At 40.0% G+C, this 25,178-nt stretch overlaps 1 protein-coding gene across 3 annotated transcripts in view; it reads right to left on the bottom strand.

Annotated features, from left to right (window-relative positions):
• Positions 1-456: 456 nt before the first annotated feature.
• NALCN (sodium leak channel, non-selective) overlaps positions 457-25,178 on the bottom strand; it is a 387,480-nt gene continuing 362,758 nt past the window's right edge. For all 3 annotated transcript variants that reach the window (XM_032771366.2, XM_032771357.2, XM_032771375.2), the window contains 14 exons: positions 24,442-24,535; positions 23,799-23,905; positions 23,311-23,385; positions 19,229-19,348; positions 18,022-18,090; positions 14,755-14,903; positions 13,855-13,948; positions 13,010-13,142; positions 12,228-12,343; positions 10,219-10,376; positions 8,075-8,225; positions 5,211-5,357; positions 4,564-4,681; positions 457-3,317 (listed from right to left, as the gene is read on the bottom strand). In XM_032771366.2, coding sequence (XP_032627257.1) covers positions 3,124-3,317; positions 4,564-4,681; positions 5,211-5,357; positions 8,075-8,225; positions 10,219-10,376; positions 12,228-12,343; positions 13,010-13,142; positions 13,855-13,948; positions 14,755-14,903; positions 18,022-18,090; positions 19,229-19,348; positions 23,311-23,385; positions 23,799-23,905; positions 24,442-24,535 — 1,725 coding nt within the window. In that variant the 3' untranslated portion in view covers positions 457-3,123. The remainder of the gene's footprint in view (positions 3,318-4,563; positions 4,682-5,210; positions 5,358-8,074; positions 8,226-10,218; positions 10,377-12,227; positions 12,344-13,009; positions 13,143-13,854; positions 13,949-14,754; positions 14,904-18,021; positions 18,091-19,228; positions 19,349-23,310; positions 23,386-23,798; positions 23,906-24,441; positions 24,536-25,178) is intronic.

The following is a 25,178-nucleotide window of genomic DNA, read 5'->3' as shown; positions in this document are numbered from 1 at the left end:
CCCAACTAGGGTACAGACAACTGGATTCTGGCTTTTCCACTGTGGCTAACTCTTAATCTGCTTGTTTCCCTTGGATATGCTTAAAAATATTTGTTTCAAGGGAAGTGGAGAGGCCTTGGCTCCTCCAGTAATGAAATAATATGGATTTCAGGATTTCTTGGCCCTTCATCAGAAACATCTAGAATACTGGACTGGATGGACCACTGCTCTGATCTGACATGACAATTGTTAGGACTTAAATGCTACCACTGCTATTCTGCATGCATTTTAAATAAAATTACATGCTACTATGCAGCCAAGTAATATATGAGGTAAGCACATCAAATGCAGTTATAATGAAAGTTTGGGGGATGAATCTGGCTTAATGCAACTCACTTTTATTAACAGAGTACTGTAGGCAAGGACAAAATTTTTGCCAGATTTTTTGTTTTAAAAAAGATGACTCGCAGTAACGATTCAGAAAGTTTCTGCAGTTCAATACATTACTGAAAATCAAGATTATATCTTTTATAAATCCAGTATTTATCAGATTGTCTTATATACAAAAGCTGAACTTCAAATTGACACAAAACAGAACACAAAATACTGGCCTTGTCAAAGATACTTTGTCATTTTCTTAAACGTTGAGTCATAGTTTACTTAATAAACAACAGAATGCACATATTTAAATCTACAGTGCATGTAAGTTTTTAATTAGTTTTGAATTTAAATGTACCACAGAACAGAATGACTACACCAAGCACAAATGTGTACATTATGACTCTTTGAGACTATTACGTTCAAAAAATATCTGTTCAACAGCACACAGAGAAATGTTGATAGATGCCATGAAAACTGTATTTTGTGGTCAAAACTGAGTTTGCATCACTGGTGAAGGCATCAGTGAAAACAATACTGTCTTCTGATCATTCTACATTTCTGTTTTGGCCAGAAAACACTGTAGAACACTGACAATTGCCAGTTTTTGAAAGAAAATATGACATGTGGAGCCATACATTAACTGTGAGCGTCTCACAAGATCTCACGTCAGGCCATGTTAAAGCAACCTATCATTTCCATAGGAAACAATGGTAGTGGAAAAGGTCTCCGCTATACTACAAAAACAATTGTGTTTGGGGCCCAGCTACAAAGCCTGCAACTGCCAGTGTGTATCTGAGGAAAGGGAAACACAATCCCCAGCCCATATATTTAAACAACTGTATAGTGTGGAACCTACAAGATATGTGCCATGCTTCACTGATCATTCACGCTGCTTTTGGTCACTTCTCTTTCCCATCCCTGTATTTGTATAGCATCAACCTATATTGAAAACTCTTAGGGAAACCGACTGATTCTCTTTTGCTTATCTCTCAAGTGGTAAGCATTCTTGGTACTACGCAAAACCATCATCACATGTTAAAACATGATTTCCCAGACTAAAAGGGACCAAACCACTTTTTAACCATGTTATGGAATCATGATACAGCCCTGGGTTTGTCAGACTGGAGCATGAGTAATGACTTGGTTAAAACTTGGTTCACTCTTTCTAGATTGGTAAAACTGAACTGTATTTTAACAGCCTCAGAGTTGCAAAGATGACCCCAACTTGCTATTTTATATAACATGTCTACTGCTTCCCCTCTGTCCACTAGGCCAGTAACCCTGTCAAAGAAGGAAGTTATCTTGGTTTGGCATAATTTGTTCTTGACAAATCCATGCTGGCTATTCCTTATCACCCTATTATCCTTGAGACACTTACAAATTGATTGTTCAATAAATTGTTCCGATATCTTTCCAGATATCAACATTAGGATGACCAGTCTATAAAGCGCCATGTCCTCTTTGTTTCCCTTTTTAAAGTCAGGTACTATATTTGGTCTTCTTCAGTCCTCTGGGGCCTCCATGAATTCTCAAAGATAATTGCTAATGGTTCCGAGATTGCTTCAGCTAGTTTCTTAAGTACCTTAGATATATTCAAGTTGGCAGGGCCAAATGAAATTCATCCTAACTAATCTAAATATTCTTTAACCTGGACTTTTCCTATTGTGCCTTGTGTTCCTTCCATCTTGTTAGAATATTAATTGTATTAAGTATCTGGTCACCATTACTCTTTTTAATGAAGACTGAGGCATAATAGGTATTAAACATCTCAGCTTCTTAATATCATCAGCTCTCCTTCCTCACTGGGTAGAGGACCTACGCTTTCCTATGTTTTTCTCATGCTCCTAAGGTATTTAAATAACTTCTTCTTATTGCTGCTTATGTCCCTTACTAGATGTAACTAGTTTTGTGCCTTAGGCTTCCTGGTTTTGCAATTCTTTTGTACTCCTCTTTAGCAATCCATTCAAGTTTTCACTTTATGTAGGATTTATTTTTGTTTTTCCAGGTCATTAATGAAACACACCATGTGTAGATGCTTTTGCAAATTCTTAACCCATGTAATTTTTTGGCTGATTTCTTATGAAAATCAAACTCTATACATAATTAACCAGAAGAAAAAATTCCAATTTTTAAAAGCCAATCCATCATTTTCTGATTTTAAAATCAGCTATATTGTATTTGCATATTTAAGAAAATTACAAGAAAAAGACTAGACTTGAAATTCAGAATCTGTACTTTGTAAAAATACTGTCCCTTACCATGAACTCAGTGCTGACCTCTTTAGGTCATTCATGAATAATTAAATCTTTCTAGAGAAATATTACTAGACTAGAACTGAGGGAAAATAAAAAGAAAAGAAATGCTGTACAGTAATGTGCTGGCCATTTTCAGGTATGGTACAGGATGAAAAAATGCACAAGTGTATACCTGAATACAAATTTTTGTTACAGCTACAGAATGTATGAAATCTTTCAATGCTCCATCTATGCTAAAGACAATAGAGACTCTGTGGCGTCATCAATACTGTCATAATATAGAGTCTTCCTAACATACAGTAATCTTCACAATAGAGCTGAAATCTAACATACAGGTCTGTATTATCTTTTATATGGCAAAAAGACAAAGCAGTTGAAAAATCCTATGGCATTAGTTTTAAATAAATCATACATCAATTATATCTCATTCAATTCAAAACCCAAGAAAATTGTTTTTATTTGAAATGGCTGTTGTTGCAATATGACTTAAGTTAACCTCTTTTCTTGGTCAGATGTCAAGAAGATCCTCCCCACTCTCATCACTTTCCACAGTTAGTTGTCTTGTCCACCATTTCTTCACTTCTGATCCACAAGAAGCAGCATCTGCCATAGGATTCATCTTGCATACAACAGATTTCATAGTTGTGCGACCACCAAACCGCAGATTGACTGAAGACACTGAATGGCTTATTGGTTTGGGGGCTAGGAAGTTAAATGGAAAACTACTTATTAGAGAGCACATGCTTACGGAACTATTTTGTTGTAGAGCTTTTCTATACGAGAGATATGACACCAGATTAAACAGACTGATTTAAAATGGATCTAGTTAAACTGGTGCAAACCCCTAATGTAGATGCACTGTGGGTGTGATCTTGCAAGGTGCAGAACACTTGGCCCTGATCCATCAAAACCCGGCCTTGACTTAAAGTAGGTCAATGATCCCATTGATTTCAATGGACTACTCATAATCTTCAAGTTAAACACGTGCTTAAGAGCTTTGGTGGACTGGAACCAGTGTGCTCAGCACTTTGCAGGATTGAGCCCTTACACTGGTTTAACACTTCCTTGAATTAGTTTAGCTCGTGCCATTAAATTACTGATCTAAGCTCAACCAGTATATGCGAGGGTTAAACTGACTGAAGTGCATCTTAAACAGAGGCCTGGAGGAAGAAGGGCTAATGTGCCTCCTTTACATAAAATGATCCCAGTACCATGCATGTGCATAGGCTTGGGGCCCTGGCCCCTTGTGTTGGCCAACAGAGCTGCCCTGGCATGGGGACTGTGCCCTTTTAAAAAGAAAAGAGGTATGGTGGTAGCGTGTGCTTCTTTCAGTGCCTCCTATTCAATCCCCCCACCTGCCCAACATGAGCATCGACTTAAAAGATGCTACCTGGCTCTTATTTTCTATTGTGATGTAGTTATTGTGATGACAACTTAAGGGTGCTTCCTGTTTATGAGTAAATAAACCTATCCGGGGCTGATTAAGTACCTAGACAGAAGGCCAAGTAGTTTATCAATCCAGGATATGGTTAGTACAGAGGTGGAAGAGAGCATCACAAGGTGCTGCAGTTATAATGAAATGTTTAATTAAGCCATTGTTATTACATTTTCAATAGCACCCAAAATGTGCTAGATGCTGTACAGGAAGATACAACTCCAGCATGCCAATCAAGTGGTCAGGGTGGTGACTGATCACATCTTCATAATTTCATATTTTTAAAAACTTGAGGGGCATGAAGGGACAGTTTCCTCTTAGAAGGCTCAGGGAGCAAACCACTCCAAAGCGGGTGGGGCAGGGCAAAGAGGAGGAAGGACCATAGACCAGCCTTCCCTCCCCTCTGCATTTTCTCCCCCTAGGGCCTGTGTGTAGACAGTCTGACCCTTTTAAAACAGCCTCTTATAAAGCTGCATTCCAAGGGGTGCTTTGGTATTTATATATTTTATTTACCTGAAGGTAAACGCCATTGTCCGAATTTCCGTTGAGGCTTCCCACCATCTGTAGAGTCCTGCCGATACCCGCCCCTGTCAGAAAGCGTTGGACTAAGGAGCTGCTGCTGGCTACTTGTCTGAATGGAGCAAAACCAAAATTCAGTGACCTTAATTATGGCTACTTATGGCATGGTCATACCATTGTAACAAAAGCTTTGAAAGGTCACTATTTCCCAGCCTATTAAAGAAACATGCTGACTTCACACTTTTATTTTTTCCCTGCAGTCTGTTTTCTGGTTCCTTACAGTCCCCCCATCAATCCAAAAGTCTAAAAATTAACAGAAAAAATAATTGGGCTGGAGCTTATGATAAAATTCCACAGAAGGGCTCGTGGGGGCAGGAAAGCTTTCTCAGGATCCCATGGGGGAGCGCTCTCTCCCATGTTGCATACTTCCCTGAATATAGAACCCAGGTCTCCCAATTCCCTGTCCAGTGCCCCTTAGACCAGGCTGCCTTTACAATGGAATGTCAACATTTTAAAAATACGTTGGTTTAATTTTTTTCCAGCAAAAATGATGTTAAAAATATTAAAAAGAATTTTGTTGTGACAAGCTCAAATAGAATTATTGATTAGTTTAAACAACAGTAATTTGCATAGGCCCATACCTCTGGCTGTGCATTATCTTGATTATTAGTATTCGTATCTTCACTTGGCTGTGTTGTCTCAATGCTGGGCGGATTCAGAAATCGGCTTAACTCCTGCTGTTGACTCTCTCGTAGACTATGGATAATACTACATGACTGCTGCTGTTTCTATCAAAATATAATATATATGTGACCAAAAGGAAAAAAAGAAACTTCCCTTGCAAAGACTTTTGTTCCTTGACTCTTTTTATTTTTTTAAAAATCCCTCTAAATACTGAATGCTTCAAACAATCTTGAGTGGTATGGATTCCAAATTGTTCAGTCTTTTCTGTAAATCTACATGGACCCCCTAGCTTCACTATTTAAATACAAAGAAATCTGTCTCTGAAATCTAAACGGGCTTGAGATGTAGGAATTACTGGGTGAAATCTATGTTCTGTCTCATGCAGGAGGTCAGACTAATAGATCAGAATGGTGCCTTCTGGCCTTAAAATATATCTATGCCGTAAGAGACCACCCAAAGAGCCAGCAAAAACAAAAACGTGACTTAGTAAGAATGATCTTTATGGGGTTGATCAGAAGCCTGTTGAAGGCAATGGAAAGATTCCCACCGGTTTCAATGGGCTTTGGATCTGGCCCCAAACAAGGTTGAATAAAATGATCATGGAAGCCTTAGGACAGAGATGGCCAGCCTGTGGCTCCGGAGCCACACACAGCTCTTCTGAAGTTAATACGTGGCTCCTTGTATAGGCACTGACTCCAGAGCTGGAGCTACAGGTGCCAACTTTCCAATGTGCCGGGGGGTGCTCACTGCTCAACCCCTGGCTCTGCCACAGGCCCTGCCCGCAGTCCACCCCTTCCCACCCCATCCCCTAAGCCTGCCCTGCCCTCACTCCTCCCCTTCTCCTCCCCCCGAGCTTCCTGCATGCCACACAACAGCTGATTGGCAGGTGCGGTGAGGGAGAGGAGGTGCTGATCGGCGGGGCTGCCGATGGGTGGGCGGTGCTGGGAGTGGGGAGTGAGAGCTGATGGGGGGCTGCTGATGTATTACTGTGGCTCTTTGGCAATGTACATTGGTAAATTCTGGCTCCTTCTCAGGCTCAGGTTGGCCACCTCTGCCTTAGGAATATTTTACAGTGTGGATTTTTTGTTAGAAATTATTGTAACAGTGCCAAAAATCTGCTGGGTTCTTTATAGTTCAAATAGAAATGTGGCCTCTGTCACTAAAATCTTACAGTCTAATTTAGTTTTAAGTTAAAATAAATGGTCCTTAGAGAAGGTTTCATTGTGCTGTATAGTTTTAACATGCCACTTGCTTAATAATTAACAAGCGAATTTGAAAATATATAAAAAGCTTATATTAAAAAAAATCTTTTGCAATTCTACTTAAGTTAATAAAAGGTTCATGTAACAGGTAATGGTCTGATCCATATTGTTAAAGTGAAATGAAAAGTATATTTACTTTTATATATTGTAATTCAATATCATAACGAATTGAGCAATTGGGTTGAACAAAATCAAAACTGAGAGATAAGATTAAATTAACAACAGCTAATATTAGAGCTGGGACAAAAATAGAAAAATTAGTCTGAAAAGGAACCATTTATCTGAATATCCCTGGAAATTTGTTGTTTGAGATAAAACGAAAGCTGTATTCAAACTATCAGGTTTTGGTTCTACTAACTTACACAGCAGCAAGAGGCAGAGCCTACAATTCCCTGATGTACTCAAATCACAAACTTTTCATGGCAAAAATACAGATTTCTGACCCAGGTCCATTTTTTTTTGCCAGCAAAAATGGGAATAACTCAGTGGAAAGATTATGACCGGTCCAAATGTTCTAAGCATTCTGGGCCTGATTTTCACAATTACAGGACCCCAGGGCTTTATGTACCTAATTTACACATGCACATAGACACAAGTTTGTGTGTTGAAATATAGAAACTGGCCTTTTGTGCATGTAAACAACTTATTTGCACACACAGTCACTGTAATGGTATATGCAAATTAGGCTTCAGAATTTATATTACATTTGGGTCTTGTTTGAGGATTGTAGTACCATTCTCATTGGGATCTTGATGGAGACCCTTGAGTTGGTGGTGGTGGCTAACAGGATTATCTTCTGCCTGAAAGGCTATCCAAGATGGAGTGGCAGTAGCAATGAAAATATCAGAAGTTCAAATACCAGAAACTAGCACTCTCTTTAACCTCGAACAGGTTTAGAAGAGTACACAATCCTGAACCACTGAAGATAATGGGCATTTTCCTATTAACTTCAATGAGAGCAAGGTTGCGCCCACAAAGACCTTTCCCTAAATAATGTATTCCTTGGATTATTCATTTGGCCTTGTCTGTTGCAGAGTAGGTCACACAGTTTTCCTGCTGTGTAAGGAAAGGGGATTTGTTGGCAGGAAAACAGGTTTTGCCGGCAAAATATGCGGAGTTTACTAATTCTGTGGATGTAATTGTCTGTACTATGGAAACTATACCAGCATAGCTATGCTGGCATAACCCTGTAGTGTAGACACAGCGTATACCTATGGAAGGAGTTTTTCCATTAGTATCAGACCACCACTTCTCCAGAGGAAATTAGCTACAATGATGGCAGTGTTCTTTTCTTGACATAGTTGCATCTACAAAAGGGATTCGATTGGCATAGCTATGTTAGTCAGGGGTGTGGGTTTTTTTCACACCCCTGGTCTATGTCAACCTCACTTTTAAGTGTAGACCAAGCCTGATTTTTCCGCTGATACATATTTTTTCACATAGCTTGTAACGATGGCTACAGAGTAAACAAGGCAAAGTGAGAAAAAACTCTAGTTTCATTGACTGGTTCAGTTCACTGCAAGCACTCCATCAGGACTTGCTGTTTTCGCTTCACTTACTGCTCTGATACGCTTTAAGCATTTCTTCAGCCACATGCGTATGGTTTGTTTGGCCACTTCTTCTTCTATTGTGTACTCCAGTTGTTCCCTGGCAAGAAGCTCTTCCAGCTGAAGGCTTTTCCTGATATCAACAGACCTGTATGACAGCATGCTAGAAGAAACACACAAATAAATAGTATTTTTAAAAAGTCAATGTACTTACCTACATTATTATTAACAGTGTTACACTTTAAAAATCTCAATGAGAAAATGTCAAACTTTGGCACCTACAGTAAATTTATATAGCTAGCTAAATAAATGTAAGCAGGGGAATGGTCCCACTATTGTGGGGAACTTTTCTGGCTTCTGTGCTACCCCAGTGAAGTGGGCTGGCGAAAGGATCTGAGTCCTCGCTCCCACTTCCTTTACCCAGAGGCCTCCCTGCCCTTGAGGACTCCCCTTCCACTCTCCTGTCTCGCAGAGTCCTCGTAACCCCAACGAGGCTGGGTCCAGGATTCCTGGGGGGCTCGACCCCCAACCCTGCTGTGGTCACCTAGGACAGGGGCTAGGATGTCCCCACTCCAGGGTACCCTCTCTGCACTGGACACCTCCTTGACCCACTGATTATTCCACACAATTTAAAGCACATATAAGTTGTTTACTTAACAATTAATTTAAAGAAAAGAATAAGAAAAAATGGGAAAAGTTACAGGAAAACACATCACCCTGCTCTGTGGCAAGGAAGATTACAAACAGTGTCTCTGGACATCAAGGCACTTTGCAGTCTGTTCCTTGTAGGTCCCAGGGCTCCTTCTCAGGTCCTGGCTGTGCTGCAGGGATGCTGTGGGTTGGACACTTGCTCTGACAGTGGCCACACACTCTCAGGCTCTGGGTGGCAGGACCCTTCTCCCTAGTGTCACCCCCGCTCTGTCAGGGTATGATCCCCCTCCAAGTCTGGCCTGCAGAGCCTCTTGGCTGAAGTGTCTCCCTGTGCTGGGCCCACTGCCCAGGGTCCCCCTCGCTCTCCCCAGCTGCTCATCACACCCAGCTCCGGACTGCTCCAGCCCCAGCTCCACACTGCCTCAGCATGGCTGCTGCTGCTGCTCTGCCTTCAGCTCCCTGGGCTGCTTCTCTGGCCTCTCTGGCTCCAGTTGCTACAGCTTTGCTCCCAGGGCAGGTTTGCTCTGCAGGCTGCTTCTGTGACTCTCTCTCAGCTCTCACCTGCTTCCTGGGCTGCTTGTCTGGCCCCTCTGGCTCTGGTTGCTGCAGCTCCCCTCCCAGGGCAGGTCTGCTCTCTCTGGGCTGGGCTCTGGCTTTTTGAGCTGCAGCTCTGCTCCCAGCAGCTTAGCTTGGGCCCCTATTCTCTCCTTAGCTCAGCCCCACTCCATCTGACTCAGAAAATTCCAGCTCACACAGAGGACGGGACCTCCCTGGCCTCCTGACTCCTTGATTAGTCTGCCCACCCTGTCAATCAGACTGATCTGGAGCATTGGCCTCTCCACATTGTTCCTGGAGACTGTCAGTCTCAGGCTCCTGATTTCCCATTGACTCCTCCCTTTTTAGTGCTGGGAGCCAGCAACCAAACATTCCCACTGAATGTTAGTAAGGGGGCAACAGTCCCCTTACATAAAGATGAAGGGAGGATCTATTGGTGCTCAGAACAACTGAAAATCAGGCCACCATATTTAGGTGCCTAAATATGGATTCAGGTGCTTAACTTTAGGCACCCACATTTGAAAATTCAGTTTCTTTCCCCTGTTTATGCTGCCTGTTTATCTTTTTGCATTTTTTCTCATCTGGAACAATGTAATTATTGGAGGAGACTAAGTTTCATTTTTGTTTATAGTCAATTTTACTGTCAGATTTTCACCTGTGCTAGCGCAATACTGCACTGTTTGGATTTACAAACATAGCAAAGGAATGTTAGTTTAAAACAATTGTTTCAAGTGGGAATTTAGAAAGCTCATGGAGACATTTCTCTAGGACTTAGATTTTCTACGGTAAAAATTAATTTAGGGGAAAACTCTAATATTTGGTTTAAATTTAAGCAGAGAGTACCTTTTAGACACAAGCTTGTATCCCCAACTCATTTTTCAGTCTTATGTATAACATTTAGTCTGCAGAGAAACGTGTTACAACAAACTTAAAGAAAAAGCCCACCATACCTCAATACGTCATGGAAAGTGACATCTCCACCATTATGCAGCCTCTCCATTTCATAGCACATGTGCTTGAACAAAAGTTTGTCCTTGTCAAGATCTACCTCCAACCTCCCACGCAGCAACCTCAGCAGAAACTTCACACGGAAGGTAGGGATTACCCCCTAGATAAGATTGCATCATAGCTGGTTAATTATGGCTACCTTATAACTAAAGTCAGAGGCTCTATTTGATGCTGTTTCTCTAAAGTGATGCAGATGCTCTTTTTCCAAAGACCCTTGAGGTATGTCTACACTGCAGCTAGGAGTACGTCTCCCAGCTCGAGTAGACAGACTTGGCTCAAGCTAGCATGCTAAAAACAGCAATGTTGGAGGTTGCAGCTCTGGTAGAGCCTCAGGCTAGCTACCCAAGCACAGGACCTGGGAGTTGGGTGGGCTTCAGAGCCTGAGCTGCAGTATGAACCGTAGCACCCACACTGCTAGCTTGAGCCCTGCTAGGGCAAGTCTGTCTAACTGGGCGGGGATGCTTGTTCCCAGCTGCGGTGTAGATGTCCCCTTTGACTTACATGGGGCCAGGATTGTACCAAGGGTAGTGTAACTGAACAATGTAGATATAAAGGGGCTTATCTTCAGCTGGTGTAACTTAGCAATTGTCCCTTTGAAGTCAGTGGAACTATCCTGATTCATACGAGCTGAGGATCTGGCCTATATATTTTGCCTAAGATTTTCAAAGTTCTCTGGGGGACTTGGATGTCCAGTTTCCATTCGTTTGTAATGGGAATTGCATATCCAAACAGGTGGCTTTGAAAATCAGCCATAACCGTTTTTATTTCCTGAGAATTAAATCTTAGGCCTAGAGTCATTTATTAGGAATAAAGTCAGCTAGATTTCTAAACATTCACAGGTGTGTGCCACTATGCCTGTTATGCAGCTGCCCCATCGTGTGTGTGTACAGTGGTCTATAAGTCGTATGTCCTCTTGCTTTTCCAAGAGCTTCTACTCCAAGATGTAACCAACATACAAACTTCTTGAGGTGTTTGTGGCAACAATTTTCAGCCTGGCCATTGATAAGGAACTAGGAGTGAAAATATTTTCTCTAAAATTTGCAGAATCAAATAGTTCTCTTTGAACATTATGTTCTATAACTTTTTTATTATGGGAAGGGATGCAAGTCCTTTGTTATGCAAGGTCCCACATCACAACATTCCCACTGGGATGGTCAACATCAGCAAAATGTCTCACTGCCCGCAATCAAATTACCCTGATGGGCCGCAGGTTGCCCATGACTGCACTAGACCATCAGCTGATCTCAGCACACTGTAGTCCATATTCAAAATTGTTCTAAGTAATTCAGTGATGGGATGAGCAAACCACTCATAGTTCAGTTCCTGTTGGTACCTAAACCTCTAAGTTGCTCCCCTACCCAGGCCCTCTCTCCTTTTCAGATGGGCCATTCTGAAGACAGGAAATGTAACTATGTGAATCTCTGAACCCTAGGTTGAGGGGCCAAATTCTGTGCTGCCTGGAGGGAAAGGCCTATGACCCCAAGCCTGTAAACACCTATACACATGCTTAACTTTACTACTGCGTGTAGTCCCTGGGAGTAAAGTTAAGTATGCACGTATGTGTTTCAAGGATCAGGGCCTATGTGAAATGCAACATCTCATGGTCATCATTCTTTTGTGAACCTGGGCTGATGTTAAAAATAAATAAAACACAAAGTCCCTCTACCCCAAACTCATCCTGACTCTAGGTGGGTTTGAGGCTCAGTGGGTTAGCACAGCCCACTTTATGTTTTCCTAGTAATACATTTTTTGAGGAAACAATGCAGAGGATTTACTTAGATCACAAGTTCTTTGGGGGCAGGGACTGTCTTTTTGTTGTGGGTTTGTACAAAGTCTAACACAACGGGGGTCCTGGGCTACGACTGTGGCTCCTACGCATTATAGTAAAACAAATAATACTAATAATACTAATAATAATACTGAGTGCAGTGCTTATTGTCAAGTATCTTACCTCTCTTTTGTCATCAACCATGTTCCATATAATTTGAAAATGTCTAAGATCATTATAGCTTAAAAGTTGGTCTTCTTCGGTGGAGTAAAACAATGAGAAATTCTCCACAATGATTGCTAAAAAACACATCAATTAAATATAGTATAAGCTTAGCCTGTCAGTACTTTCCAACAGTTATACATTAATTAGAGATAATATATTTCAGCAGGAACTAAATTTTCACATGTGGCTGTAGCAGCAGCAACCTATGGGCAAACCTGGTGCCCATATTGTGTGTTTTTGTTGTGCTCAAGTTTGAAAATTTAGTCCTTAAATCTTAAGTAGGGGCCTAATCTAACACCCACTAAATTCAACTGGAAGATTCTCATTTACTTCAGTGGGAGTTGGATTATCAGGCCTATAAAATATAAACTGGAGAGCAGATGAGCTCTGTAAAAGTGATTTCCTTTGAACAGCTCTCATCTACTCTTTCATTTTCACATAACTTTCATTTACAGACCTCCTTATCAAAAGACATTTTCTTATTTAGTGTTAACAGCCAGCAATTTAAAATAAAGGTTAGAAACATACAACATACCAGCCAAATATCTGAAAATATCAGACAATTATAACATTAACTTGAGGGCATTTAACAATTTCTTTTTACTGAAAGAGTTTAAAAAAATGTTACAATTCATATGGCCTACAACGTAAGGTCTATTCTGGATGAGGCACCTGGATCTAATGGCACTCCACCCACATTTTAAGATATCTATTTTTCATAGACAATAATTGTTGCTCACCTACAAGCAAATTTAGCATTATGTATGCAATGATGACATAAAAGGAACAGAAATACATCAGAGCACCAGCATAATTTCCACAATCTGTCCTCCAGTATGTGCTGTTATCTGGAGTACAAAAAGGAGGCTGAACCTTCAAAAGAAAACAATAAATAACTAAATCAAAAAATTAGGCAAGGGATTGCTTATCAGTCTGCAGTTAACATAACTATATTTTTCAAAAATAATAAAAATAATAATGCACCTCAGACCAGTGTAGGTTTTGTATAGAAATACCACATTTGGGAGAAAGGAGGAAATATTTCACTGTTATTTTAAATGGTAGATGCTGAAAGCAGCTCAGACCTGCCCCTGAAGGTGATGGATTAGTGGGCAGAGTGAAGGAGAGGCAGGTTTCAAAGGTGCACGATAAATCCATTTAACACATGTTTCTGCAATTACCCCCATATATGAGCATGGGTATATATTACTACAGCAAAACAGCAACCAGTGGCAATGAAACATTATGACACGTTTAACAAACAGCAACCACTCCCATGAATTCAAGACAGGAAATGAAGAATACCTTATCCAATGTAACTGAAAGTATGGGGGCAGGGTGCGAGGGGATTTTATGTTAGACAAAATAAAATGATGTTAACTGAATTTGGGCCAGGACATCAAGATTAATGTTCTTATGAAATGGCCCAGGGTACTTCATTTTAAGGTCAGATTTATCTAAAGGACGATGGCACCATCACCAGCACAGTGCTTCTTTGTACCAAGCCAGAGCACTGGATACTGAGTCAGAGGAAATTGCGCAACCAGTTTCTTGTCTGTTTTATCTCTGATTGTGCTGTATTTACCATGCAGTCATGCATAATCTTGTTCCAGTCTTCCCCAGTAACTATTCTGAAGAGTACAGTAATAGCCTTGCCAGCTGATGAAAAGTTTGCATGCCTGTGTTTTTAAGCAAAAAGAGAAAAAGAGCAGCTCAGATGTCAGAAATAAAATCTTGTCAATACAAACACATGCAACTTTCTGGAGAATTATTTTGCTGTGTGTTCAACAAGTAAAAAAAATATTTTGTATTTTCTATTATTCTTCCTTAAGCTTCATGCCCCATATATTGTTGGTAGAATAATTTGCAAACATATTCACTGAATAATGTATGTCATTAATTTAATAGGGATTTAGAAGCTGGACTCTAGTCACCCCGTTCTGAAAAATTTGGCTAATATCTTATCAAGTAATAAAAGCTCATTTGGGGCCATATCCTTCCCCAGGCCTTCATCCTATTTGTGCCTCTTCTGTGGTGCAAAGGGGATGGAAAGCTGTCATTGGGCTATGTAGGATAATTCCCAGGTGGCATAAAGCCAATGTAGCTGGCTCACTGTTATTCCATTCGAGGTGTAGAGACCATTTCTGGATGAACCAAAGGTGTGAGCAGGTGTAGGTGTAGCACAGTGTTTCAGCAACCTGGGCCAATGGAACAGTCCTTTTGAGATTGTTCCAGCTAGCACAACGAAGAGCAGCCATTAGTCTTCTCTATATTACATTGGGTGTCTGTTTAGTCCCAGGATTTGGGGAATGGCAAAGTGGCTTAGAGCCTTCTATCATACATTGTCACCTGAGTGCTGCTCAGCTGGACCTAGAGATCTGGCTCTTGGTTGCTGACATAAAACCAAATGAAAATTTGTGCTCAGTAAATGGGAATATTTTATTTGGCTGTTAAAAACCTTCCACAAAGGGAGCAAACATTGTACCTGTTAATGTTCTCTCCATATTTCACTGTGCCAAATAAAACTACTCCAGCAAAAGCATAACAAAGAAGCAGTAAGAACATTCCCACAATGATGAAGAAACTCTTATACATGCTGACAACCACAGTCAGCAGCAGCATTTTCAGTGTCACCTGGAAAGGCAGAGAGGAAACACAATTCATGATACTATTAAATAACAGAAATAAAGGAGACTTTAACACATTTATAATTTTAAATCTTGTAATGATTGTTCTTTTAACTGGGTGCCAATCCAGTAGTTTAGTGGTAGCTCAGTGAAATACTATATTGTGAGTCTTAGTTTGGAACAATACTTGGTCTCTTGTTCCAGGGTTTATGGCAGTGGATCTCAACCTTTCCAGACTACTGCACTCCTTTCAGGAGTCTGATTTGTCTGGAGTATCCGAAGTTTCATCTCACTTAAAAACTACTTGCTTACAAAATCAGACATAAAAATACAGAAGTGTCACAGCCAGACTATCACTGAAAAACTGCTTACTTTCTCATTTTACCATATCATTATAAAATAAATTAATTGGAATATAATTATTGTACTTGCATTTCAGTGTATAGTATACAGAACAGTATAAACAAAACATTGTGTGTATGAAATTTTAGTTTTTACTGATTTTGCTAGTGCTTTTTGTGAAGCCTGTTGTAAAACTAGGCAAATAGCTAGGTGAGTTGATGTGTCCCCGGAAGACCTCTGCATACCGCCAGGGGTACTTGTATCCCTGGTTGAGAACCACTGGTTTATGGTAATCAGTACAGGATTTCACTGGAGATTTAAAGAAACCCATCTATCTACAAGGGCAAGCTTTAGCCCCCGCAGAGAGACTATGACATGACAATCAGCACAGACTGATTAAACTATTTTAATTTCTTACACAAGTCAGCCTGTAGTGTCTAAGCAGAGACAAAGAGATACAATACAGCAAAGTGTAGAGAAAATGGAAGCTGTATGATATTTTAGCATCGTGGCAGAATTATTACTTTAGGTTAAAAATATTTGGACACTGCAGGGAGGTGAAACAATTTTCATCAAAATCATGACAAATCTGACAAATCATGTTAAACCTTTTCCCATCACACTACATCATAGCCATAACTTAATGGGACTGATAAAGCTTTTAACATGAAAGCATAAATAACTAGGTTAAGGGCTTGAAAAAATCTATAATCCTTCAAAAAGCTTTGATGGAAATGACCACATCTGGTTGCTTAAGAGAAGCAAGAGTTTTTCACTTGACTTCCAAGACTCTCCATGCTCTGTGTGGTTAGATGGAGGCAGCTTTTTTCTTTGCTGAACAGACTCTGTGACTTACCTATTCTTAACCCTTTAGTCCTAACAGAGAATTCATTTCCTTGACTGCAGTTACTCTAATATGTCTTACGTCATAGAAAATGTTTGGAGAAGCTTTGCCGCAGCAGAATGCACAGTATTACAACTTACTAAAGAAATACATTTGTTCTTTGCATAGGTAGCTGTCAGTTATACTTGCTGTTTGTTACACTGGTGTAAATCTACATACCAGGTTAATCGAAAGTAACTTCAGTGGAACTACTCTTAATTTATACAAATGAATCTGAGAATTTGGCCCAAGATCTTTATTTTACTGAGCATGAATCCCTTATTTAGATAAAATATAAAGTGCAAGTTAACGCTAGCACTGTGCTAACACCTGCACTGCGCAGGATGGAGCTTCTTCATGTGGACAGCAGCACAACCAGATGAGCACATCACCCCATACCCTGCTTTCTTGTGGAGAAAATAAATAAAAGAAAATAAAAGTAACACACACACATTGCAGCATATTGAAAAAGCAATGGTTACAAATACCGAAAAGGGCACAATATATATTCAGGGCTTTAGATGGCAATAATTTTAAATGATGTTGTATCTTGGTTATCTTTTTGATAGCAAAATTTCCAATAACCATAATTTATTTCTGATATGCATGTGATGTTTTGTACCTTGGAGGAACACAGTACACGCCCAAACTCATCTTTATAAAATGACTGTGTGGTATCCAATGCAAAGTTTGTCATGTCTGGTGTCTTTGGAAGGCTCATGATGCACTGAGCATGGTTATTAAAGTGATGTTTTAGTAATTGTTACAGTAATGTTATAGTAATGTTATAGGTTATAATTTTCTGTATACAGTCATGAGACTGAAAATGTATCGTCATGGCTTAAAGCAAGCCCAGGCAAAAACTCTCCAAGAACAGAGAGGCAGTTCATTCCTCATCAGGGCATGTATGGGACAAACCCAGCCCAGCCTCACAAGAACAAAGGATGCTGGCCTAGACAGCAAGAAAATAATCTGTTGGGCTCTTGAGTCACCCTCCCTTCCTTTGGTCAGTTTGGAACAACGATGAAGTAATGCTCACCTGACTTTGGCGGGGCGGACAAAGCCAAAAGGGAAGAAATAACATATCAAAGGGAGAGACGTTTGCCATGTTCTTCCTCTCTCTTCCACCTACATCTACAGACACTACCACCACCAAGCAACTGAAGTGCTGATCAAAGGGGAGAACCTGGCTGAAGAGCAACCAGCCAGCCTGTGGTGAGAAGCATCTAAGTTTGTAAGGGCACTGAAAGTATTAAGATCAGCTTAGAATGCGTTTTGCTTTTATTTCATTTGACCAAATCTGACTTATTATGCTTTGACTTCTAATCACTTAGAATACATCTCTGTAGTTCATAAATCTGTTTGTTTATTCTACATGAAGCAGTGTGTTTGGTTTGAAGCATGTCAGAGACTCTCTTTGGGATAACAAGCCTGGTACATATAAATTTCTTTGTTAAATTGACAAACTCATGTAAGCTTGCAGCATCCAGCAGTCATAACTGGACACTGCAAGATGGAAGTTCCTAGGGTTGTGTCTGGGACCGGAGATATTGTCTAGGGTAATTTGGTTGCACAATCCAAGAAGCAGCTTACATGCCAGAAGCTGTGCCTGAACAGCCCAAGAGTGGGTGTTCTCACAGCTCTGCAGGGTAAAGCTGGCTCCCAGAGTTAAGGATTGGAGTGACCTAGCAGATCACCAATCCGGATAACACCAGAGGGGAATGTCCCAATGTAATACACTTAAAACTCTGACATTTTAATTGAAACATATAAAATAGAGACTGATAGCAGCAGTACATAAAATGGAGACCTACAGAATGTGCTATAGAAAAGCAAAGTGATAAATCTTTTAATCTATGCATAAACATTGTATTGACTGTAATTCCTGATTTGTACTTACATGTTTCCCACAAATTGAGAAGAACCTGAAGACAATTACACATGCACCCATCATATATGTGTATGCATTCTGAAATTTAAACACAAGAGACTTCATATACAGTGTCCCGCAGTGATCTCTCAAATGATCAGTTTTTTCTGCATGAATCTCTCTGTGAATTATACAGTGCAATCAGCATTTTTTAAAAAGTAATATTTCAATAACAAATGCTGAACAATAATAAACTAACAGAAAAAGCTGTGCCACTTCAAAAGCACTACCCAAACTTCCCAACACAATAAATCAACAAAACCCTCACAGTTCTCTTAGCTGGGCTCTAATTATGTCCAACAGCCTCCCACTTCTATAAGTCTAGGCAGCTGCTGGCTTGCAGAAACTCCACAGGCCTGCCAAGCTACTCAGCAGCAGGGGGCAAATTGAGGATGCCAGGGACAAAGGGACAGCACACAAGGCAGTTCTGCCCCCACAAAGAGTGCTTGAGATAGACCAGAGGGAAGGCTCTCAGTAATGTAGAGAGGTGACAGCCACAACTGGGGATTGTAGATTGAAGCCACCTCTCCTCTCCAGTGATAAGGTGGGAGAACTCATGTTCCCACAAATGAGAGTGTACACTCCCTCCTTTTTTAAAAAACTTGAGAGGGAGGGTGCAGCTGACCTCCTCCCTGGACAGAAAATCTTCTGCTTCCCTGGACTAAATGTTGTTCTGTAACAAAAACGGATGGACCGGATTCACTGATATGCTTTGCGCTGTTCATCTATTTAGAACCTCTGCCTTTTTTTTTTTTTTTTTTTACAATAACTCCTACCTGGATTATTCCCTCCAGCCTTTCTTCCTCTCTCACTCCCCAATGAAACTGATCCTGGCAAGATCTTCCAAACCTAGGACACCACATTTCTTCTCTCTCCTCATTCGAATCCCTCCTAAGGACTCACTTTCTCCACAAGGCCCACAGACCCTATATCAGTCCAATACCTTCTCCACCTCAGCACTATAGGATGTAAGAAAAATCTAGCTCACCAACCCCACAAATTGTTACCTTCTTCTTGATTCCCAGGGCATCTTGTTTTATTTGGGTCTCATTTTTAGTTTGTAAAAACCCTGGGGTTGGCAATTGTCCTTATCTGAATCAGGGACAGCAGTAAAACTCTTGGTGATTAACCAATAAAACCAATAAATGATCATTGGAGTTGCAATTGCTGATCTTACTAGTAAGGCAAAGTGAAGTATCACCCATATAACACCAAGGGAGGTCACTAAAAGGTCATATCGATTTCTTCTGCTTTGCCAGAAGCCAGCAGGTGACATGGCAATAATCTTCATAGTGACCTAGAGAACAATAAAGATAGTCTTGCTAGTGCAAATTCTTAGCAAAAGGTTATTTTTCACTATAAGAACATTTGGTCCCTAAAATTTATGGTAGTGTTCTACTTGTAGATTGGTTTTAAATGAATAGGAGTTTTAATAGTTAAACAAAGGTTTAGTATGAAGGTAGAAAATGATTAAGCTGATGATGCATAACTAAAAAATTACATGTGTGTGTATGGGTGTTTGAAGTGACTGAAGTATATATTAATGCCAATTTCGCACAAATACACTTAAAGGCAAGGTTATAACTGTCTTATATGTCTCATGTATTGCAAATTAATTTAAAAGCAACCTTCTTTTTCCTGTTGCAAAAGTTTTTTTTTTTTACTTCTGGTAAACTCCATCCATGCTCCACAGCATATGTGAGCTCAGGAAGCATAAGATTGGAAGAGAAAATAGTGTGGGTCAGTAGATTGCAGTGGGTTTCACAGTGCTCCTAATGAACACAGAGACTGAAAGGGCTGACTGTTCTTAGAAACAGGTTTCAGAGTGGTAGCCTTGTTAGTCTGTATTAGCAAAAACAACGAGGAGTCCTTGTGGCACCTTAGAGTCTAACACATTTATTTAGGAATAAGCTTTTGCCCAAATAAATTTTAGTCTCTAAGGTGCCACAAGGACTCCTCGTTGTTTTTTCTTAGAAAGTTAGTGACGCCAGAGGCAGGATGTTTAAGAATAGGCTCTGTTTAGAAAAGATAATAGTATTTAGCAGTCATACAAGCCATGTGATCCATGCAGAATGGCTACAGAAGAAGGTTTAGCGTTGCACACAGTCAGTTCTTAGCTATGCATATTAATGGCTTGAATGTTACTAACACATATCATATAAAAGAAATAATAATTAGACACTAACCTCTCTGGTTTTATATCCAAGCTTTCAATACTAACATTTAAAAATATTTGTTAAATTCCCAAAGGCTAAATTGTATTTAAGGTGACACTGGTTTAGGCTCAAATTTGACACACTCTTCACTTGCCTGGCCGTATACTTCTGTGGCCACTCATATTGATTTTCGCAATAGGAAGAGTGATTCTTTTCTTACAGAGGTTTGAGCTCTCATCAGTGGTCTTTAGGACTGGTTCAGTGCATTCTTTACCAGAGCTATGCAGTTAGACCTGACCCTACTCAGATTCTGTGTCTACCAGGGTTCAGACTTGGCCATGATTAACCAGGACAGGCACCAAATACTTGGCAGCAAGCTGCATTTATCAGGCTGCTAGGCTTGTGGGGATGTATCTAGTAGGTTGGGGATATGCATGACACAAATGAACTGGAATTTTTGGGTGGACTCAGGAGATACTTGTGGGCACAAGGGCTCTAAACTTTCCAAGAAGGACCTTGATAAGGGTGTCAAATAGGCATCAAGAGTTTTCTTCAGTTTGGAAACGAAGGAACATTTTATTTTTACCTGTTAACTTTCTAATCCAGGAGAGAAAGCTGCACCCACAGTTTAGATCCTGCCAGTATTCTTTTGTCTAAAAGGTTTTTAATTTATATCCGTATCTAGATCACTTTTTCATTAAGATGCAGTCTACTCTGGAGCTTTACAGAATTTTCTCTTTCCTTGTTCAGCACTCTCACTGTTAGTCTGAACTCTCCTCAATGGGCATGATTCTGGACCCCCTGTTGAGGAAGGGCCTTCATTTCCCCACATTGGTTAATGGCTCTTTTAGCTTCCTTGTCACAAGTTCTATCTGTTTGTGCTAGCATGGTAGAGGGCACTGGAATTAGACTTGTTTGAATCCCATGTGCTACAGAAATTTTACCTTGAATCCAACTTTTCCTTTACCCTCTAGATGGCCTGCAGGTAGAATGATTGCCATTAAAAAGTCAATATTTCTCAATCAGCAGTTACCTCACAGAGGTATCTCAGATACCAACATATTTCCCCTACTTACCACAGGAAATAAATAAGGTATCAGATTGTGGTGTGGTAACTGTTGACATTATAATGAGAGACTCATAACTTTATGGAGGATTCTGTAGAATGGTAAAAAAAAAACACCACAGAAAGGATATTATGTTCAATTCTATAAATCAGCTAAAATGTAAAGGCTGCTAAGGCTTTACTTTGAGCCTCTTTATTTGATGACTAGCAAAGCGGGCCTTTTCAGTTGCCATCTCCTTTCTTAGGCAGACAGAGGAGATGAGTTCTCTGATTACTAGGAGGGGCAGCTCCAGGCCCCAGCATGCCAAGTGCATGCTTGGGGTGGCAAGCCACGGGGGGCACTCTGCTGGTCGCCGTGAGGGAGGCAGGCAGGCAGCCTTCAGCAGCTTGCCTGCGGAGGGTCCGCTAGTCCCACGTCTTCTGAGGACCTCCTGCAGGCATGTCTGTGGAGGGACCAGAGGACGCTCCACAGGCAAGCTGCCGAAGGCAGCCTGCTTGCCGTGCTTGGGGTGGCAAAATGCCTAGAGCCGCCCCTGATTACTAGACTGCTTTATTGGCATATGTTTCCAGACAGAGTTGTTTCTAGATTAGGGATACAATATTGATACAAATCCATCTACTTTGATTTCCTTTCCTCATAAATCTTGTACACTGAAAATGTCATTTTTGTATGTTGAAACAAAACCCTTTTGAAATGTTTGGAAATTGTTTGTTTTCCCAGTCAGAACAAGAGAGTAGGGATTTCTAAAGCAATCCTTACTTGGTGAATTAAAAACTGGCCATGTATCCTACAAATCAAACCTCTCCATATCTGCTCACTCTTCTAGAGGCACTGATTCCTCTTGGGCAGAGAAGGCATAGGCAACATATGATATATGTAGGACTGCTACAAGGTAGTCACTTCACTGTTTATCCATCATTGCTGGGAAAACCTATCTTAGGAGCATAGGAACTGTCAAGTTGGATTAGATCAGTGATCCATCTAGTCCACTATCCTGTCTGGGATAGTGGCCAGTACAGATGTTTTAGGGGAAAGTGCAAAAAACCTTGTAGTGGAATTATGGAATAAGTGAACCATAAGGGGAAATTTATTCATAACTCCCATAAATTTGTGATTGGCTTACAATCTGAAAGATGAGGATTTATATCCCTTCTCATTTTTCACCTTATCCAGTGTAGCTATCTATGTTATTACCTATATAAATATCTAATCTTTTTCTGAACCCTACTAAGCTCTCAGACTCATTCTTATCATGTTGAAATGAGTTCCACAGGTTAATTATGTTCACAGAGCTGATTTTGGTTGCAGTGTTTTCCAGGCTGCTAATTAAGGAAAACCAACCACCTTCTTTTCACTGCTTGTACTAAATATTGTTTTTTAAGATGGAAGAAGAGAATCATATGATAAAGGAAATTATACACCAATAGTTATGTTTGTCATAGTCTTCCCCCATTATACACCTGTTATATAACCTTTACTTTTCTAAGCTCGTATCTACATACTACCTGTAATTCTGTTGCTTTTGCTTTTTAAATGACTGAGGGAAAGGAGATGGATACATGCACAGAGATGCTTAGAAATATATGTGTTTTCTATGAGTAACAGTCCTTTTCCCTTCTGTTTTCTCATGGTGTCATATTTAAACAGGATGAGAAAGAAAGGAAGGATCAGACACAAGGTGTATGTTTTAAGCAGGACTTCCCAGGTAGTGAGACCTTGTGCTGGCTCACTGAACAGAACACCCTTTGCAACTCTGCTTTAGAAATTTACTGAAATACCATTCTCACTGCTATATATATCCAGAATGAAATTATCTGTGTTGCAGATACATGGACTGAAAAGGATACACAAGTCAGCATTTTGGGCCTCTAGCCCCACAACAAGTAAATCATCCATTTCTGCAATACATACTCAAGCACTGAGTTGCCCCATGGATATGTAGCGTGAAATTAAAACTTGGACAGTAACCCCAGAACCAAAATAAAATATACAAAACTAGTCTGACTCTGGAGAAACAACTAAATATATTACTGTACCTCTAGGACAAAAATGAAGGTGAAAACAACAGACATTGTTGCTAAAGGAACAGTCACTGGATCTTCGACATCCCACTGAAATGGAACAAAGACAGCAGATCATAAAACAGATATAAAAATCTATTTACTACTTTTTAATTTTTATTTCAGTGTGTATTGTTGCCATAGATTCTGTTTTTACAGTGAACAACGCATTCAGGCAGGAATGGCAGGTGGGTGCATCTTTCCTTTTATATGGATTTAGCGTTAAATGAGAAATTAAAAATAGTGGGCCAGATTGTTAATTGGAATAAACTGGTGCAGCTCCAGAGACTTTAATGGCGCTGTACTGATTTACACTAGCTGAGTATCTGGCCCACTGTATTTAGAAATATTATATTTCCAGCAGTTCATTGTTAGCTATGGCCTTATGTACAGTTCACTATTTTAAAAAGGTAGGGCTCATTCGTTCCACCACCGTAAGAAGATACAATAAGAAACAAAAATACCTTCACTGAAAGCAAGACAGACTGGGCCAAAACAAGCACAGCAATAGTCCTCTTAAAAAACGGATGCTGTGTTATATCATACATTTTGGCTCTAAAGCCATCGTTATCTGAAAAAGGAGTTAAACAAGAAGAATTAAATTACACACAGTGGTATTTTTTTTCTCTCTGTTTCTTGACATATTTTTCTTGTTTGTTAATGGTAACCTAATCCTTGCCTGGTTTTCAAATTCATTTCTAATTTTCTGCTACAGTTTCACATATCAAATAGTGCTTCTGAACATGTAATTTCAAATACTGAACACCAATGTTGCATGAAGGCTTTTGTAGGGGTAAAGCAAGTGCATCATTCAATTGCTGTCAAGTTAATACATTCAATTCATATAATTAACAGGCAAGTACAAATATATTTCATTTAAAATTCATTTTTTCATTAAGGCTTATCCTAAAACCATTGAAGCACAACCTTTTTTAGGTTGATTTTAATAGCCTTATGCAGAGATCTGTAGTTGAAGCCTGTTTCAACATTAACTTATGCACAGCCTCCTAGTGGCCTAACAATTACAATTTTAATTTGAATTTTAGACTCCTGGGGAATTATGAACACTAGGGCTCAACATGAATAACATCAGAATATCTTTGATACCTGGACGAGGTGGGAGATGAAGAGGTTGAGCTATCTTCAGTCTGCTCTTTAGATCTTCCCACCGTCTCTGATCTACAGTCAGTAAAGCTGTACCCTTAACAAAGAAAAACAAGAAGCTTTTGTCATATAAAATCTTAAACATTTAAATGTTGTGCACATGAAAACAACAGCTTGCCTCAGGGCTTGAAATAAACTTACATTCTCAAACTCTCCTTGAATAACATAGTATTTGGGTAAAAGGGTTAGAGCATCGGCCCCGCACTCAAGAAGGTTTCTAAATGCACTAGCTGTGAGTTTCTGGGACTCAACTCAGCAAGCTCAGTTGTTGCTCTTTGTATCAGCAGCCCAGTGGGGGTAGGGAAATCTACAGGAGGTCTTCCATTTGACTGAACACATTTGGCGGAGAGCACTGTTTTAAACAGTGATCGATTCTCTCTGGACTTTGCTGTAAAAAACCCTGCAGCAAGGTATTAGCTTGTCAGCACTATTCTAGCTTATAAGGGAACCAGCCTTCTACAAAAGCACTATAGACACACTTCCTATGCTTGTAGTATAATTTAAATAAAATAAACATATGCTATGCTACAACATTTTCCATAAAGCATAAGATATGCAGATATGACTTCAGGGTAGGTAGTAATAAAGACCACACACAAGCAATTTGATAGCATAGTATAAACTACACTATTTAAAATGATCTTAAAACTTAATAAGGTCCTTACAACATCAGAGAGCTA

Source organism: Chelonoidis abingdonii, chromosome 1 (assembly GCF_003597395.2).
Source record: "Chelonoidis abingdonii isolate Lonesome George chromosome 1, CheloAbing_2.0, whole genome shotgun sequence".
In the NCBI taxonomy this organism is placed as follows: Eukaryota; Metazoa; Chordata; order Testudines; family Testudinidae; genus Chelonoidis; species Chelonoidis abingdonii.
Note: the sequence above shows the minus strand (reverse complement) of the source record. Positions and strands in the feature narration are given on the sequence as shown.